Raw genomic sequence first — 18,265 nt, 5'->3', positions numbered from 1 at the left:
TTTGAGTTTTACTGATGTCAATAGAGGAGTCTGATACGACTGAACTCTTAGAGGAAGAATTTCAGACCGATAGGCTTCTCTGAAAACATGTTGTTTAAAGAGTCCTTTGATCTGGTAACTGTTAAAAATGTAAATGTGATGCTGCTATGATTCTTCAGGGTAGAGAGAGCTGTCTTGTAGGAGTGACCAAGTAAACAATACATTTTCACAATACCCCCGCCTCCTGTCCATTACATTGTGGATATGTGAAGAAGCTGCTGAACTAATATAAGACCTAAGAGTGCTGGCCTGATTATGACTTGTGGCCAACCTGTTATTTAGTTGATGGTTCTGGATGATGTCAGGGCTCCAACCTACACTCATGCTTGTAATCTCTATAATTTTTTTCTGTGCTGGGGATTAGAAGATTCCTAGGGCTTCTCTAAGTGCAGCTCACATGGCCATTTGCCATTGGGAAGTGATGAAATAAGTGACAGAGTAAAGTGTGCCCATCAAGAATGTTATATTTTATTCCTGATCCATGGTATCCATGAAGCCAAAATAGCTGGTTACTATAATTCTGGGTGATAAAAATCATATAAAATTATGGGAGAGGAGAGGAGGATAAGATTTCCCACCTAGACTTGGGAGAGTCTCAGGATGAGCCTATTATGGATTGAGTGCTCAAAACCAGCCAGGAGTTGGTGAATAGACTTTTGAACTATTTAGATCAAGGAGATGAGGGCAATCATTCCAAGTTATCCATGTGGTCTGTGAAGGGGCCTTTTGTGAGGGGTGGTTTTGGAGGGTTTATCATTCCAGGGTCTGTCACAAGAGCCAGAAAAATTCTCTGCAGAGTATTAATTATGACAAGGCAGCCAGAATGTCATGTGGGGAAAGTATTTATAGGAAATTCTTTCCTATCAATAGTGCACTTAGCATGTTAAGCTTGGAGGCCTGTCCTATGTTATTTGGGAAGACCCAGTGAAAGTCTCTAGATTTTTCTGAAACCTCACAGGCACTTACCACCCATAAATACTTTATTCTGGCAGAGTGGAGTAAGTTACAAAGACATGAAAATATCAGGGATTATGTTTCATGGCAACTCTCAATGTAAAACCCTGTGTTGCAGGTAATGATATGATTTCTACAGAGAAAAAAATGCCTTTAATTATAGTTCCATGTAAAAATATAATTATGAAGAAGACAGGATTCTCATTTATTTGATAAAAAATATTACAGAGATGTCTTTCAAGAATTTCTTGCTTCAAAAATGGTGCTACATGGTGCTAAGCTCAACATCATCATATCCATGCTCTTCTTGTCTCAAGACCAATGAGGACTCCTTCTCTTCCACCCAAGAGTCGACAGTTTCTCTCAGAGACTTCAGAGAGATGCCTGAAACAGTAAGGAGAAGTGGTGACAAAATGACAAGACACAACCTCTGATGGAAGGATAGTTAAAGGGGCCACAAAGTATCTGAGGTGAGGGGGAGCACCCAGCATCGTCTAAAAGTCTAGATTGAGCTACTTCATACTGACTCAGCTACTCCATGCAACATCTTGTCTGGACCTTGGCAGTTGGAAAGAAGATGGACCAATAGTGGCAAGGAGTGGGAAAGAGATGTGCGTGCCTCTTCCACACACGGTGGGTCTGATTTCTCAAGAAGTGGAGACAGGAGATGATCTCTGTAGAGTGCCTCAGATGCCCTCTTCTGAGCACCTCAACAACAGAACCAGCCTGACCTGCAAGCTTCATGAGAACACCCTGGGTCCTCTGTCAGATGCCAGAAAGAGGCAACTCAACAAAATTCCACAACCTCCTGCTCCCCAGGGACCACATCCCCACATATAAGCAGAAAGCCTAGTCCTTGGGAATGAGGGTCTTCATCTGGCAATTGAACCAGTGAGAGAAAATTGTCTCTTGGTTTCCTTCTAGTGCTGAGACTTTATGATTCTCTAGTTAAGGCTATTGCCAATTCTGCTTTAATAATGAGCAATCAACTTTAAATATATGGTTACACAGATCTCTCAAAACAAGTTTTATAGCTCATAAATTTAATTTATATCTCCATTAAAAACATTTCAGATTAATTCTCACAATTTGAAAAATCCCCAAATTTATTGTCAAAACATATATTTCAATTTGGGGTATGAAAATGGGAACAAAGCCTCTGTAACTCATACAAATGTGTGTTTATCCAATTGATGATGGACATGGACAAGAGAACACAGTATGTTCTCCTCTCAGAAAAGATGAAGTAGCTCCAATATTCCAGAGATAAGGAAAAGTCAATTATACCTGGTATATGTGGTGCATGCGTGCTTACTTGTGTTCGACTCTTTGCAACCCCGTGGACTGTAGCCCACAAGGCTCTTCTGTCCACATGATTTTCCAGGCAAGAATACTGGAGTGGGTTGCCATTTCCTTCTCCAGGGAATCTTACTGATTCACGGATCAAATCCAAGTGCCTTTTGTCTCCTACATTGGCAGGCAGAGTCTTTACCACTGCACCACCAGGGAAACCCATCTAGGTATACAAGGCTACCCCAGTTTTGATAGTTAAGAAACAATGACTGTTGGTGAGTCAAACTCATCTTCTCCATGATGATAAAGTCAGGCTATTGAGCTGTCAACTCACCAGTCTGGGAATACCTGGCACCACCTCTATCATCTGTGAAAAAGTTATTCTCATTCATCCCAGGGAAGAAAGGGTTTACAGGAACAGGTAACTCATCAACATCGTCATAACCATTTCCTATAGTGTTGATGTCCTGTCCCGGAGGCTCTGAAAACAGACAAGAACTTAGGTGAAAAAGCAAAATATGAGTTGGACTAAGTGATGCTCCAAGTCCCTTCTGAGGCAGTGATTCAAATAAATGATAAATATATACTCCATATTCCAGGGCTGTCAAAGGCTTGTATTTGATCTCAGTGTACTCAGAAATCATTTAAACTTTCTAAACATTCCAATATATCAGGGTCAATCATATTTTTCTACTATGGTCTCTCATATCATAAAGCATCAGCAATATCTATAATGCTATGAGCTTCAGGTGCTCTTTTGGAGCATGTGGTACAGAGTTGTAACACATACTATGCACATATAAGTGACTGTGGAGCATGAATCTGAACCAAGAGAACCCAGGTGTCCGTGTGCTCTCTGAAACTCTGGGAGACACAGAGCTGGTAGGAGAGGGATCCTGTACATCTGTTACTCAGAGACAGAATATTCCACCATCCCAGTCATAGGACGCCTGGGTTTCAGTCCCTTCTAGCCCTTGGTTGACCTTAGTATCCCACCTCCAGGGGTTGTCCATCTTTACTAACTGGAGAAGATCCAGGAAGGCATTCTCCTTTCTCTGTGTGTGTGACCCTGCTCAGTCATGTCCAACTCTTTGTGACCCCATGGACTGTAGCCTGCCAGGCTCCTCTGTCCATGGGATTCTCCAGGCAAGAATACTGTAGTGGGTTGCCATGCCCTCCTCCAGGGAATCTTCCCAACCCAGGGATCAAACCCTATCAAGACACAAGACACCCTCTTGTGTCTCCTGCATTAGCAGGTGCAATCTTTATCACCGCACCACCTGGGAAGCCCATTTAGGTATAAGAGGGTACCCCAATTCTGACAATAAGAAAAACTGACTATTAAGTGGGTCAAAACTCATCTTCTCTACATGATGAAGTCAGACTACTGAGCTGTCAACTCACTTGTCTGGGAATAACTGGCACCACCTCTGTCCTCTGGGGAAATGTTATTCTCATTCATCCCAGGGAAGAAAGGATTTACAGGAACAGGTAACTCATCAACATCATCATAACCATTTCCTGTGGTGTTGATATGCTGTCTTAGAGGATCTGTAAACAGACACAGACTTAGGTGGAATAGCAAAGTATGTGTTGGACTAAGTGATGCCCTAAGTCCCTTCTAATGCAGAAGTTCAAACAACTGATAAATATAGACTCTATATTCCAAGGTCATGTCAAAGGCGTGTATTTGATCTCAATATGCTCAGAAATCATTTAAATCTTTTAACTATTTCAATATATCAGGGTCAATCATATTTTTCTAACAAGGTCTCTCATAACATAAAGCATCAACAATGGCTATTATGCTATGAGTTTCAGGCACTATTTCAAGCATATGGTACAGATTTGTCACACATACTGTGCACATATCAGTGACTGGGGAGGATGAATCTGGACCAAGAGAACCCAGGTGTCCATGTGACCTCTGAAGCTCTGGGAGACACAGAGCTGGTGGGAGGGGGATCCTGGACATCTGTTATTCAGAGACAGGATATCCCACCACCCCAGTCACAGGACGCCTGAGTTTCAGTGCCTTCTAGATCTTGGTTGACCTCAGGATCTCACCTCCAGGGGTTGTCCATCGTTACTATCTGGAGAAGACCCAGAGAGGACATTCTCCTTTCTCCAGTTCCATGTAAGTAAGAGTTTCTGGTAATTGATAAGTACCAGCACTGATCTTTCTATATATTCCAGGGCTTATCAATAGCAATATTTTTATCTCAATACATACAAAAATCCATAAAATGATTAAAATATCAGACTGATTCTGGATCCAACTATAGATTCCAATGTTCTCTTTAGCCACACAATTTTGAGTTGATCAGTTTCAGATTTTTTTTAAATGGTCTTAAAATCTTTAATGGTACATTAGATAATAATATACTACTAGATACATGCATGCTCAGTTGCTTCAGTCATGTCCAACTCTTTGAGACCCCTTGTAGCCTGCTAGGCTCCTCTGTTCATGGGGATTCTCTGGGCAAGACTACTGGAGTCAGTTGCCATGCCCTCCTTCAAAGGGTCTTCCTGACCCAGGGATCAAACCAGCATCTCTTATCTCTCCTGCATTGGCAGGCGGGTTCTGTAGCACTAGCGCCACCTGGGAAGCGCTACATATTCAGTCTGTAACTGGGTAGAAGTGGCTGTGAACACAGAGAACTAGGTCTGATCTTTCCATTTCTGAAGTCATGGAGTGGGCAAGAGAGGGAAAAAGTTGTTGTGAACTAGAGAAAAGAGACCTTTCCCATCTTAATCACAGGAAGAGATCCTCAGACAAGATGCCTCCTCCACATCCCCACCATCCAAGGGAAGACCTGCTACCTGGGGCAGAGTCAGAGTCTCCATCCTCTCCATCATCCCCTGTGTAATACGGCAGCTTAGTTGCTGAGTCATCAGACAGGTTACCTGGTAGGGAGAAAATCATCATAGAAAAATGGAAACCTTTCCCCTGTCATGGTAGGATGCCTGCTGTCATAGTTTAGAGGAAATATTGAGACTTCAGACTTGTAGAGAGAAGGCTTGAAACTCCATGTGAAGTTGGCCTAGTAAGATTGGGTCTCTGTTTGCTGAAAATAACACACAGCCAGCTCATGAGCAGAGGGGAGGGCATGGGACTTACCTTGGCTGTCTAACAGGTCCTTCTTCCCTGGTTTTATGATGTCATCAATCTCCTGGTACACAGCTTCATCAACAGCATCTTCAAAATCAGATAACTCTGGGAAAGTGGCATGAGTTAGAGACTGACCGTGGAGTTAATCCCTTTATCAACAGCCAAAGCCTTCAGTGCTCTCCAACGCTCCCCCTTGGGGAACCACTCTGGGCTGCTCAGGCTCCTTTCTTAGCTACATGGAACAGAACTAGATTTCCTCACCCTGACCTTGATCTCACACTCAATATCCACTGGCACTGTTCACACAGGAAGTCATAATTCTCAAGAAATTTTACATTCGACCCGGGACCAAAGATTCCATTCTTTCAAATCCTGTTGTCTACTGTAGAAAAGGTGGGATTCTACCAGATAATGAGCACAGAGACCAATACTTGTGCACTTTCTTGATGCCACAACAGACTCAATTCCTTTCCCACCACTTTCCAGATCATTTGGCATCCCTAAGGCCCACCTTGGTGCATTGCTCTCCATCTGTGTAGTTGAATCCCCAGGATGATGAGGACCATGAAGAGAAGGGCTCCGAGGATGATGCAGATGATCATGGGAAGGGAGAGGATGCCAGGGGCTGGAGATGAGTCAAAGTGGACCATAGGGTTTTAGGAGGGTCATAAGTCCAGAGGAACCCCTCTGTCCTTATACTGGTCCTCTTCTGAGTCTTTAAGACCGTGAAGTCACCATTAAGGTACAATGGGTTTGCCTGAACCCCAAGATGTGATCGACAGAGGTCTTTCCCTGAGCTATGTCAAGTGTCTTCTCATTCTGGTTCCAGAGGATTTTTACAGGATGAAAGTTGTTAAAGCCCTGGAGGACTCCAGTTGCCACTGCTTAACAGGATTGTAAACATGAGATCGTTAAGGTTTTCTGTACTGATACAGGTAGTTTTGTTGAAATATACAGATACATAGTGCAGGTGCCTGAAAATATGGGGATCTCCTCAATCACACTGCTCAGAGCAGCAGAACACTTACTTCCATGGCTGGAGGGAACTGCTGTTCTCTCACTGGGAGAGAAGGAAAAAAGAATAGATTATTGTACTGAGTTGATCGGAAAAAGCCATCAGTTACATCTATCTTTATGGGTATACCATTCTCTCTCAGATCTCAGGAAATCAGGTAATAGCTTTTCCTGGAGTTAGGGCACAAAGCGGCAGGTTATCCCAGGAAGTGCTTCTGGATACAAACTCACACTTGTCCTCCACTCACTAGGGCGGACCCCGAGCCCCTCACTCACCAGAGCACCTCACACCAGCATCCTCCTCGTGCTTGCAGTCGCTCTGCCCCCAGGGCTCCGCAGCACAGTCCCACAGGGAGGACTCCCGGCCCCCGCACCGCACCTCGTCCAGCCAGATGCTCCCGTTTCCAGGGCCAAACGCCGCGACCCGCACGGCTTCCAGGGCCGGGCCACAGCCCAGCTGCTGACACACCACCTCGGCCTCTGCCAGGCTCCAGGAGTCATCGCACACGGTGCCCCAGGAGCCGCTGTGCCAGACCTCCACCCGCCCTGAGCACTCGCTGTCTCCTCCCCTGAGCCGGAGCTTCTCTCTGTCTGAAAAGGCAGCAGCCCCTCCTGTGACTCCCCTGGTGGGAGGAAGGAGCCCCTGGGAGCCCTGGGGAGGGGGCGGGGCTGACGTACCTGTGCAGGGGGCAGCAGCTGGACAGCTCTTGGGTCTCCCTCCTGTAGGAGCAACGATGGGAAGTGCTGGATCAGGGACAGCTGGGGCTGGTCTTGTCCCCAAACAAGATTATCAAAGGTCCTTGGCTCAATCCAAACAAGTGAAAACAGAGGCTTCATCATCTAATGGACTGAGACATTAACTGTGTCTTGCCACAAACTGAAATTGCTTTATCTCTTTGCTGTTTACCAGGTCCATACCCCACAACGAATACAAATACATGGAAACACAGACAGAAACACAACCCACCTTTTTCTAGATTCAACCTAAACTCATCACTTAGACTGGAAAACATAAAATCACACTAACAACATCCTACGGGGTTGGGACAGACACAGAAACAGAACAGTAATTTACCTGCACATGAGATATAGGCTTCGTCCTTTGAAGAGCATGAGTTGTAATTCCAAGGGTCAGAAGGACACTGCCAGAGAGAGGTATCAGTTTTCTGACAACGGATTCCATCTACCCAGCGGGGTCTAGAACCTTCCCTAAGAGCAACTGAAGGGTTGAGACTTCCACTGTTCCCACAGCCAAGCTGTCTGCAGATCATGGACACGGTGATGTCTTCCATGGGGCTGCGGCAGACACTGCCCCAGGTCCCGTTGTAGAAAACTTCCAGCCACCCACCACACTCCTGGTCCTCGCTGACCGTCCTGAGGGCCAGGAAATCTAAGATTCAAAAGCAGAGGAAACAGGACATAGTGAGCACTCCACTCACTGCTCTGGGTTTTCCTCTCTCCAAGAATTTGTGACTATACATCCCTGACCTAGTTGAGGAGATGTCCACGAGGTGACAAGAATGACATTCATCTCCCTTTCATTTTACTTTGTCTTTTTGTGTCTGTTTCTACCACAATGATGTCATGGATATGAAGAGAGAGAAAGACCAATCTGGGCACCTGCAAGGAGGGGGAGCTAGATCCTGCTTCCTGTTAAAATCTAAAATGGATCTGTGAATGGGATGTGATATGGATACGGGGCGGGGTGGGGGGGGTGGGTAGGCAGAATAATGAAACCACAAATCTCTCCATCATAATCTGCGGAACCTGTGAATATGTTACCTTACATTTGAAAATGGACTTTACAGATGTTATTAAGGTAAGGACTTTGGGGTGGTGAGATTAAGCTGGAATATGGTGAATTAACCACCTGAGTCCAGCCTAATCACCTCCTTAGCCCTGGTATCCTTAGATGGATAACCTTGCAAAGCTCCAGTTAGAGGGAAATGTAAAGAAGAATTCTCAGAAGAGACATAGTTTGCTGTAGGTCTGAAAAAGAGGGCTCTGAGCCAAGGAAGGAGGTCACATAGAAACCAGGAAAGGCTGGGAAAGGAGTCCTCCCCATGCCTCCAGAAAGAACATGCTCTGTGAACATCAGGATGTTGGCCCTCGGAGACCGTCGGCAGACTCCTAGCAAACAGAACTGAACAGAGTAAATCTGTGCTTTCATTACAGCATCAGCAGGATCTCTAGACTGTACTACCACAGGGAACTGAAGAGAGAGCTCTGCTGTCGCGTGGAAACTGTAAGAAACGGCTCCGCCAGGAAACACTGCTGAGAAGAAAGGACCAAAATGTCAGCTGCTGCAGGAGGAAGTGAAAGCACCTCGTCTTCACGTCTGCTGGAAACACAGGCTCCATGGGAGGAAGCCTCCTTCTCTGGTCCTTTCAGCATCTCTCCCTCAGGGTTCAGATCCCGTCCTCCTTGACCCACCCCTCCCCCAGCCTGTGGACAGTGTGGAGTGCAGACCTGAGCAGACGACCCCCGCGTCCTGCTTGTGTCTGCAGTCGTGCCGTCCCCAGCCCCGGGAAGGGCACCTCCACACGTGGGACTCATTTCCTGTGCAGTTCAGGTCGTCCAGCCAGATGGGCCCTGACCCTGCCCCGAAGTGAGCAGACCTCGTGGCGTTGAGGGCTTCTCCACAGCCCAGCTGCCTGCACACCACTCGGGCATCGTCCAGGTCCCAGCCGTCATCACAGATGGTGCCCCAGGAGCCCTGGTCAAGGATCTCCACTCTCCCGGCGCAGGGACCACCCCCGTCCACCAGGCGGAGCTGTCTGCTGTCTGAGGAGAGAGAAATGGGCCAATGGGGCATTGACAGGGGAATGAGAAGGGTCTTCTGTCCTGTGGGACCCTCACCTGAGGAGTAGGGGGCGCTCTCCTCTGAGGCCGCTGAGGCCGCTGGTTCCGTCACTGGGTCCTTGCACTGGGGCAGCGCCTGGGTTTGTTTTCCTGCAGAAACAGCAATGATTAGAGCACTGGGAGGTTGAAGAACTGGAAACTGATTTAAGCTAAATAATGATCTAGTGATGGAGCCTGAGATGGGAGCTATAAAATAGCAGCAAAGTTAATCTAATTTTAATCTCTATTGAGAGTACTGTGTCTGAGAAAGCCAAAAAATTTTCTTTTACTCTATGAATTGTCCTAAGAATGAGTTACATGTCTATTTCTGAATTATGATTTCCTCACTGTTTATGCCCAGTAGTGGGATTGCTGGGTCATATGCTAATTTTAGTCCTAGGTTTTAAAGGACTGTGGCTCCACCTGAGGACCGGTGGGAGGAGCAGACAGAGAGGGCCAAACAATTCCCCAAGCAGAAGGGAAGGGTGGATATGGCCTCCCAGGTACCTTGGTTTAAGCAGCTGGCTCACTTCAAGATGCCCTGGACATTTCACAAGGACTCCTGTGAGCAGGGCATTCAGAACCTGAGCTTCAAAATGAGGAGTGGACAGATGCTGGCTATCATAGGGAGCTCAGGTGAGACCAAAGTTTAAAGAGAGGAATGATTTACCTAAGGACATATATTTAATGCCGACTAAGAATTAGAACTCTGGTCTCCTGGTTCTCAGATGTTTTTTAAAAAATTCAACTGATTAAATTTTAAAGATCTTAAAAAAAAAAAAAAGGACTGTGGCTCAGATCCTGAACTCTTAAATTGCCAAATTCAGACATAAATTGAAGAAAGCAGGGAAACTACTAGACCATTCAGGTATGACCTAAATCAAATCCCTTATGATTATACAGTGGAAGTGAGAAATAGATTCAAGGGATTAGTTCTGATAGACAGAGTGTCTGAAGAACTATGGATGGAGGTTCATGATGTTGTACAGGAGACAGGGATCAAAACCATCCCCAAGAAAAAGAAATGCAAAAAAGCAAAATGGCTGTCTGAGGAGGCCTTACAAATAGCTGTGAAAAGAAGAGAAGCAAAAAGCAAAGGAGAAAAGAAAAGATATACCCATGTGAAAGCAGAGTTTCAAAGAATAGCAAGGAGAGATAAGAAAGCCTTCCTCAGTGATCAATGCAAAGAAATAGAGGAAAACAATATAATAGGAAAGACTAGAGATCTCTTCAAGAAAATTAGAGATACCAAGGGAACATTTCATGCAAAGATGGGCACAATAAAAGACAGAAATGGTATGGACCTAACAGAAGCAGAAGATATTAAGAAGAGGTGGAAAGAATACACAGAAGAACTATACAAAACAGATCTACATGACCCAGATAATCATGATGGTATGATCACTCACCTAGAGCCAGACATCCTAGAATGCAAAGTCAAGTGGGCCTTAGGAAGCATCACTATGAACAAAGCTAGTGGAGGTAATGGAATTCCAGTTGAGCTATGTCAAATCCTAAAAGATGATGCTGTGAAAGTGCTGCACTCAATATGCCAGCAAGTTTGGAAAACTCAGCAGTGGCCACAGGACTGGAAAAGGTCAGCCTTCATTCCAATCCCAAAGAAAGGCAATGCCAAAGAATGCTCAAATGCACAATCACACTCATCTCACATGCTAGCAAAGTAATGGTCAAAATTCTCCAAGCCAGGCTTCAACAGTACATGAACCGTGAACTTCCAGATGTTCAAGCTGGCTTTAGAAAAGGCAGAGGAACCAGAGATCAAATTGACAACATCCACTGGGTCATCGAAAAAGCAAGAGAGTTCCAGAAAAATATCTATTTCTGCTTTATCGACTATGCCAAAGACTTTGTGTGGATCACAACAAAGTGTGGAAAATTCTTCAAGAGATGGGAATACCAGACACCTGATGTGCCTCTTGAGAAATCTGTATGCAGGTCAAGAAACAACACTTAGAAGTGGACATGGAGCAACAGACTGATTCCAAATAGGAAAAGTAGTACATCAAGGCTGTATATTGTCACCCTGCTTATTTAACTTATTTGCAGAGTACATCATGAGAAATGTAGGGCTGGATGAAGAACAAGCTGGAATCAAGATTTCCAGGAGAAATATCAGTAACCTCAGATATGCAGATGACACCACCTTTATGGCAGAGAGTGAAGAAGAACTAAAGAGCCTCTTGATGTAAGTGAAAGAGGAGAGTGAAAAAGTTGGCTTAAAGCTCAACATTCACAAAACTAAGATCATGGTATCTGGTCTCATGTCAGGAAGCATTTAACAAGAGGCTTCCTGTGTGCTGTTTGGATCTGTCAGGAACCCTCTGGCCCTTATTGATTCCTGAATATTCAGGAATTAAGAGGAGAGGCACGCCTTTCCCGGGGCTGAGGAATCCAGGCATTTCTCATTATGGTGATAAGTACCCTTTTCCTTTTTATGAGCCATATGGTAAAAGGTGATTGTTTGCAACTCTCTTTGATAGGGATCATCTTATGTTTTGTAACTCTAGAATTTTAATCTTTATCTTTGCTGAGAATAACTACAGTATATATGCCCACACCATGTTGATTAAAACACCTTTGCTCCATCAGAGCTTTGGTCCCCGTGCCGTGTCTTTCTTTCTTTCTTCTCTCTCTCTCTCTATTTCTGGCTAATTCCTTGGAGCGCGGAGGCCCGCTGAGCTCACTTTCTTGCCCAGGCTTCTAGACTCGAGAAGGCACACTGCACCTTCACCCACTCGAGAGGGCACCTGGTGCCTACGTGCAGCAGCGCGAGCCCTAAGAACAGGACTCTATTGGCTTTCCGCGTAAACCAGGGGATATCAGCCTCTTTCTCTCTCTTACTCTCTGGACCACCAGGTTCTGGTCCATTAAAGGACCAACAGTCTCATCACTTCATATCAAATTGATGGGGAAACAGTGGAAACAGTGGCAGACTTTATTTTCTTGGGCTCCAAAATCATTGCACATGGTGACCTCAGCCATGAAATTAAAAAATGCTTACTTCTTAGAAAAAAGTTATGACCAAACCAGACAGCATACTAAAAAGCAGAGACATTACTTTGCCAACAAAGGTCCATCTAGTTAAAGCTATAGTTTTTCCAGTAGTCATGTACAGATGTGAGAGTTGGACTATAAAGAAAGCTGAGTGCCAAAGAATTGATTCTTTTGAGCTGTGGTGTTGGAGAAGACTCTTGAGAGTCCTTTGGACTGCAAGGAGATGCAATCAGTCCATCCTAAAGGGATCAGTTCTGAATATTCTTTGGAAGAACTAATGCTGAAGCTGAAACTCCAATACTTTGGCCACCTGATGTGAAGAACTAACTCATTTGAAAAGACCCTGATGCTGGGAAAGACTGAAGATAGGAGGAGAAGGGGACAACAGAGGATGAGATGGTTGGATGGCATCACTGACTCAAGGGACATGAGTTTGGGTAAACTCCGGGTGTTGGTAATGGACAGGGAGGCCTGGCGTGCTGCAGTCCATCTGGTCACCAAGAGTCGAACACGACTGAGCCACTGAACTGAACTGATATTGTTCTCCATAGTGGCTGTATTAGTTTACATTTCTACCAACAGTACAAGAGGGTTCCCTTTTCTCCACATCATGTCCGGTATTAATCATTGTAGATACTTCATTGTAGTTTTGATTTGCATTTCAAGAAGGAGGGGATATATGTATACATATAACTGACTCACTCCTTGTACAGCAGAAACTAACATAACATTGTAAAGCAATTACACTCCATTTAAAAAAAAACAATGTTACATAAGCTGTTCTAATCCTAAATCTATCTCTAAAGAAAAGATGCAAAATAAAAACTTTTCTGAAGGATTTCTATAATGTTCTACATCTATGTCTGTCATTTTAAAAATATTTAGATAAAAGAGATCTCCTGGAAAACCAAGAGGAAGAAGGAGACATTAGAAAGTATTCCCCAAGGTATTCAGCTACTAGAGTTATCTGACAGAGAATTTAAGTAGTCGTGATTACAGTGGTTATAGAATTAGTTGTCAAGTTATATCTTGGCAAAAAAATGAGAACAAGAAAACAAATAAAAATTCTAGAGCTGATACTTAATAATTGAAATTAAGAACTAGAGAATGAGTGGATCACCACATTAGATCAGCACAAGGTAGAGACAGTAAAATAGAAGATCAGAGGACAAATATTTGTCTATTTAGAATGCAGGTCACATGGTAAGTGTCCTGGTTATATTGCTGTGTAACAAAGTTTTCCAAAAATGTTAATAGCAGTAGGAAAAAAAAAAGCAAAAGAAAACTTCATTTTGCTTAATTCTTCCTGAGTCAGTAATTTGGGGCAGACAAACTTGGCAGTTCTGTCTTGGGATTTTCATGTGGCTGCATTTAGATGTCATCTGGGGCTGAAGTTGTCTCAGAACTTTACCGAACTGTGGTTACATAAGAAAATTCTTTGTAGTGTTTTAGGGGTAAAGGGACATCATGTCTGCAACCTAATTCAGAAAGATTTTGCATATTCGTGGAGAAATGGGGCAAGAGGCAAACCGAGAGGAAAAGAGAAAGACAGAGACAGACAGAGAAAGGGAGATTAAAGCAAAATACCATCACTGGGAAATCCAGGTGAAGGTCATCTTCATCATGAAACTTCATCATGAAAGTTTTATTCTTGCAATTATTCTTGCAACTTTTCTGTAAATCTCAAATTAGGTCAATATAAAAAAAAACTTAAAAGGTGAAAACAAGTCAGAGAGAATGCATTGCTCAGAAACTTACAGAGAAAAAAAAATACTAGTAACATCAAAAAATAAAATGCCTAGGAGAAAAAACCTAGTAGAAGATGAGCAAATCCTCTAAGAGAAATTCAAGACCAAATTGAATAGAGGAATATATAGTGTCAATGAGTTGGAAGACTCAAAATTACCATAGTCAATCATCCTCAAATTTATATTTAGATTAAATCTAATCTCAGTCAAAATACTTTACGCTTTTTTGGTGAAAAATGATAAGCTGATTCACAAGTTTATACAAAATGCAAAGACCAAGAACAACCAATACAGTTGGCAAGACAAGCAATGAAGACTAAGTATAAAGTAATTCCTATAAATTAAAAGTTTTCAGACTTCTTATAAAATTACAATAATTGAGAAAATGTAAGAAAAACAAAAGAAAAGAAACAAAAACATGCAAGGGTATACAAATGATACAATGGAACAGAGTAGAGAGTCTCAAAAAAAACTCAGACATGCATACCCTTCTGTTTATGACAAAATGGCACTGCAGTCTGGAAAAGTGTCTTTTCAGAAAGATCTGAGTCAAGGATGTCTATATGAAACCTGACAATTATCTTATGCAGATATCCATACCAGAAGGAAAGTACAACATGCAAGGGAAAAAAGATTAAACTTCTATAAAATACTCTCAGAGAATGTTTTTTATGGTGTAGGCAGAGTTATTTGTAAACGGATATGAGAAGCACCAAGGGCTTCCCTGGTGGCTCAGTGGTAAAGACTCTGTCTGCCAGTGCAGGAAATGCAAGACTCAGATTCAGTCCCTGGATTGGAAGATCCCCTGGAGGAGGAAACAGCACACCACTCCGGTATTCTTGCTGGGAAATCCCATGGACAAAGAAACTTGGTGGGCTATAGTCCATGCAGTGGCAAAGAGTCGGACGTGACAGAGCTACTGAGCAAGTGACTCAAACATTAAATAAATTAGATAAAATAAGAAAATAAATTAAATAAATTAGATGCAAAAGAAAACATACCGTGTGATTTTACATACACTTCAAACACTGATGAAGTCTTCTACGGTAGAAGTTAGTAAGCGATTTTCACTGGAGAGGTGGGAGGGCACAGTTATGGGGAGGCAACAATAACTCTGTGGTGCTGGGAATGTTCTCTTTGTTGACCTGGGCTGGAGACCATGACTGAAATCTACACTTATTGCTTATACATTGTTTTCTATGACCATGTGTAAATAGCAATGTTGTTTAAAAATATATTATTCCCCTTCATACTTTTTGCCCTGACCTGAAAAACAAATGAAAAATGTGAAGAACCATATTTCACCATGGAATATCTGAATTTTGAAGCCAGTTTTCCCTCACTCTCTGTTCTTGGAGACGTTTCACTCCAGGAGCATCCTGAGTACCAGTAGCCCTTGTCCCTCTCTCTTACCTGAGCAGATCACAGAGGCCGTGTTGCCATGGGAACAGTCAGGGACACCCAGGGCAGTCACAGGGCAACTCCACAGGAAGGACTCTGCCCCTGAGCAGTGAAATCGGACTGTTGAGATCTGATCACCTCCTTCCATGAAGTGTGGTCCTCTGGGGGTGGAGATGGCGACTCCACAGCTGAGTTGACGACAGACAACATTGGCATTGGCCAGACTCCAGTGGGAGGCACAGAGCGCTCTCCATCGTCCAGAAAAGTTCATCTCCACCTGCCCCTCACACTGGGAGGTCCCATTTGTCATGAGCCGGACTTCTGAGTATGCTGGATACGAGATAACAGGATTTCAGCAAAATCTCATGATTTCTCACCTGAACAGAGTGTGCAGGGAGGATAAGTCCTGACCTACATCTCACCTGAACAGACAACCTGAGCAGCTCCACTGTGGTGACACGTGCCCCCTGGACAGGGCACTCTGGGGCAGACCCAGAGCTCAGGCTCCTTCCCCTCACACCTGAACTCTTCAGCCCAGACCTGGCCATCTGACTCTCTGAAGGGCAAATGTCCCAGGACAGACACAGCCTTCCCGCAGCCCAGCTCTGCACAGATGACCTGGGCAGTGGGGAGTGCAAAGTTCCTATCAGACACTGGGGTCCAGTCTTGTCCAGAATGCACTTCAACTCGCCCAGAGCAAGGTCTAGCTCCTCCAGTTAGACGCACAAATCCTGAGAGAAAAACAACAAACCTAGTGAGTGCTCATGGTCCTTGCTCGACAATTAAAAACAATATGTCCCGGGCATCACTGTAAAAGCTTTTATTTCCTAGGACAGGGAAAGGGGAGAGAGTTTCACAGTTATATTCATAACTGGATTTTCACATGCAAGTCTCTGAAGAGAAATCCAGAAGGATTACAGGGTCAGTTTGATGGCTGAAATCCAAGAACATATACTTTGAGATTGGTTAAAAAATGTGAATTCCTTGGTCTTGGAGCCTGGACAGATCTGGCCTAAGACAGATCACTGGAACACCTGAATACCAGGAACACATATTTTGCATTTGTTAGAGAAGAAAATTTCTCATTTAGAAGCCTGGGGCCTACAGACCCAAGGACACTGTATAATATGTGAGCACTTAAGCTTGAATGCAGAGATATGCAGAACACAACCCACCCAGAGGGATGTGGGATATGAGATTAGAGATGTATCATCCAGACAAGGTTAGAAAGCTTTGCTGAGACTTGAGGAGCTAATATTCTGACCAGCTTTCTCTCCCAGAGCTAGTCTTCAAGTGACTTCAGTTCAGTTCAGTTCAGTTCAGTCGCTCAGTCATGTCTGACTCTTTGCGACCCCGTGAATCTCAACACGCCAGGCCTCCCTGTCCATCACCAACTCCCAGAGTTTACTCAAACTCAAGTCCATCGAGTCAGTGATGCTATCCAGCCATCTCATGCTCTGTTGTCCTCTTCTCCTCCTGCCTCCAACCCCTCCCAGCATCAGGGTCATTTCCAATGAGTCAACTCTTCGCATGAGGTGGTCAAGGTATTGGAGTTTCAGCTTCAGCATCAGTTCTTCCAATGAACACCCAGGACTGATCTCCTTTAGGATGGACTGGTTGGGTCTCCTTACAGTCCAAGGGACTCTCAAGAGCTTTCTTCAACACCGCAGTTCAAAAGCATCAATTTTTTGGTGCTCAGCTTTCTTCACAGTCCAACTCTCACATCCATACATGACCACTGGAAAAACCATAGCCTTGACTAGATGGACTGTTGGCAATGTAATGTCTCTGCTTTTTAATATGCTATCTAGGTTGGTCATAACTTTCCTTCCAAGGACTAAGCATCTTTTAATTTCATGGCTGCAATCACCATCTGCAGTCATTTTGGAACCTTAGGTTATGGAAAATCATGAGGCTGACTCCATGAGTACATGCCAATTTCTAGACAGAAGACAGCTCCAGTAAAGAAATATGGATATTATAACTAATTGGCATCATATTTTTTCCAAAATTTTGGTGACAAAAAATTCCGAGAATTATTAGGTTACCTCAGTGGGAAATAAGATGAGTTAAGAAAGCTCAGAGAGTCATAGAGAGGGATGTTCAGTTCAGTTCAGTTGCCCAGTCATGTCCGACTTTTTGTGACCCCATGGACTGCAGCACTCCGGGCCTTCCTGTCCATCACCAACTCCAGGAGCTTGCTCAGACTCATGTCCATTGAGTCGGTGATGCCATCCAACAATCTAATCCTCATCTCATCTCCTCCTGCTTTCAATCTTTCCCAGCATCATCAGGGTCTTTACCAATGAGTCAGTTCTTCACCTCAGGTGGCCAAAGTATTGGAATTTCAGCTTCAGCATCAGTCCTTCCAATGAATATTCAGGACTGATTTCTTTTAGGATGGACTGGTTGGATCTCCTTGCAGTCCTAGGGACTCTCAAGAGTCTTCTCCAACACCACAGTTCAAACGCATCAATTCTTTGGTGCTCAGCTTTCTTTATAGTCCAACTCTCACATCTATACATGACTACTGGAAAAACCATAGGAGGTAGGGTGGTCCTGACCATCTCTCTTGAAATCCCAGGATTTGTCAATGAACCTGGGAGAGAGGGAGTTCTCAGTGAGAGTTTCCCAGATAGCTGAGTTTGCAGATCACCTCCTATTAGAGATTTTTCTTCTGAGACTGGAGTTGTAGAAAATGCAAAGGGGTGACAGTAATTGATTTTAATACCACCATTGTACTAATTCTGTATTCCTATCCACAGAAAACTATGCATTCTTCTCAAGCACACATGGCATGTTTTCCTGGCTAGGTACAAGCAAGTTTTAACAAATTCAAGATCAACAT

General features: G+C 43.9%; 1 protein-coding gene across 1 annotated transcript in view; it reads right to left on the bottom strand.

Moving 5' to 3' along the window:
* Positions 1-1,036: 1,036 nt before the first annotated feature.
* The window catches only part of LOC122423344 (antigen WC1.1-like), a 75,518-nt gene continuing 58,289 nt past the window's right edge, over positions 1,037-18,265 (bottom strand). The window contains exons 10-22 of the mRNA XM_043440299.1: positions 15,840-16,148; positions 15,430-15,747; positions 9,272-9,364; positions 8,882-9,196; positions 7,488-7,802; positions 7,091-7,132; positions 6,689-7,003; positions 5,910-6,023; positions 5,408-5,503; positions 5,110-5,193; positions 3,691-3,837; positions 2,621-2,767; positions 1,037-1,377 (exon numbers count right to left, since the gene is read on the bottom strand). Of these exons, the coding sequence (XP_043296234.1) occupies positions 1,259-1,377; positions 2,621-2,767; positions 3,691-3,837; positions 5,110-5,193; positions 5,408-5,503; positions 5,910-6,023; positions 6,689-7,003; positions 7,091-7,132; positions 7,488-7,802; positions 8,882-9,196; positions 9,272-9,364; positions 15,430-15,747; positions 15,840-16,148 (2,414 nt within the window). The 3' untranslated portion in view covers positions 1,037-1,258. The remainder of the gene's footprint in view (positions 1,378-2,620; positions 2,768-3,690; positions 3,838-5,109; positions 5,194-5,407; positions 5,504-5,909; positions 6,024-6,688; positions 7,004-7,090; positions 7,133-7,487; positions 7,803-8,881; positions 9,197-9,271; positions 9,365-15,429; positions 15,748-15,839; positions 16,149-18,265) is intronic.

Source organism: Cervus canadensis, chromosome 21 (genome assembly GCF_019320065.1).
Source record: "Cervus canadensis isolate Bull #8, Minnesota chromosome 21, ASM1932006v1, whole genome shotgun sequence".
In the NCBI taxonomy this organism is placed as follows: Eukaryota; Metazoa; Chordata; class Mammalia; order Artiodactyla; family Cervidae; genus Cervus; species Cervus canadensis.
The sequence above is the reverse complement of the archived record's forward strand: the minus strand, read 5'-3'. Positions and strand labels throughout refer to the sequence as shown.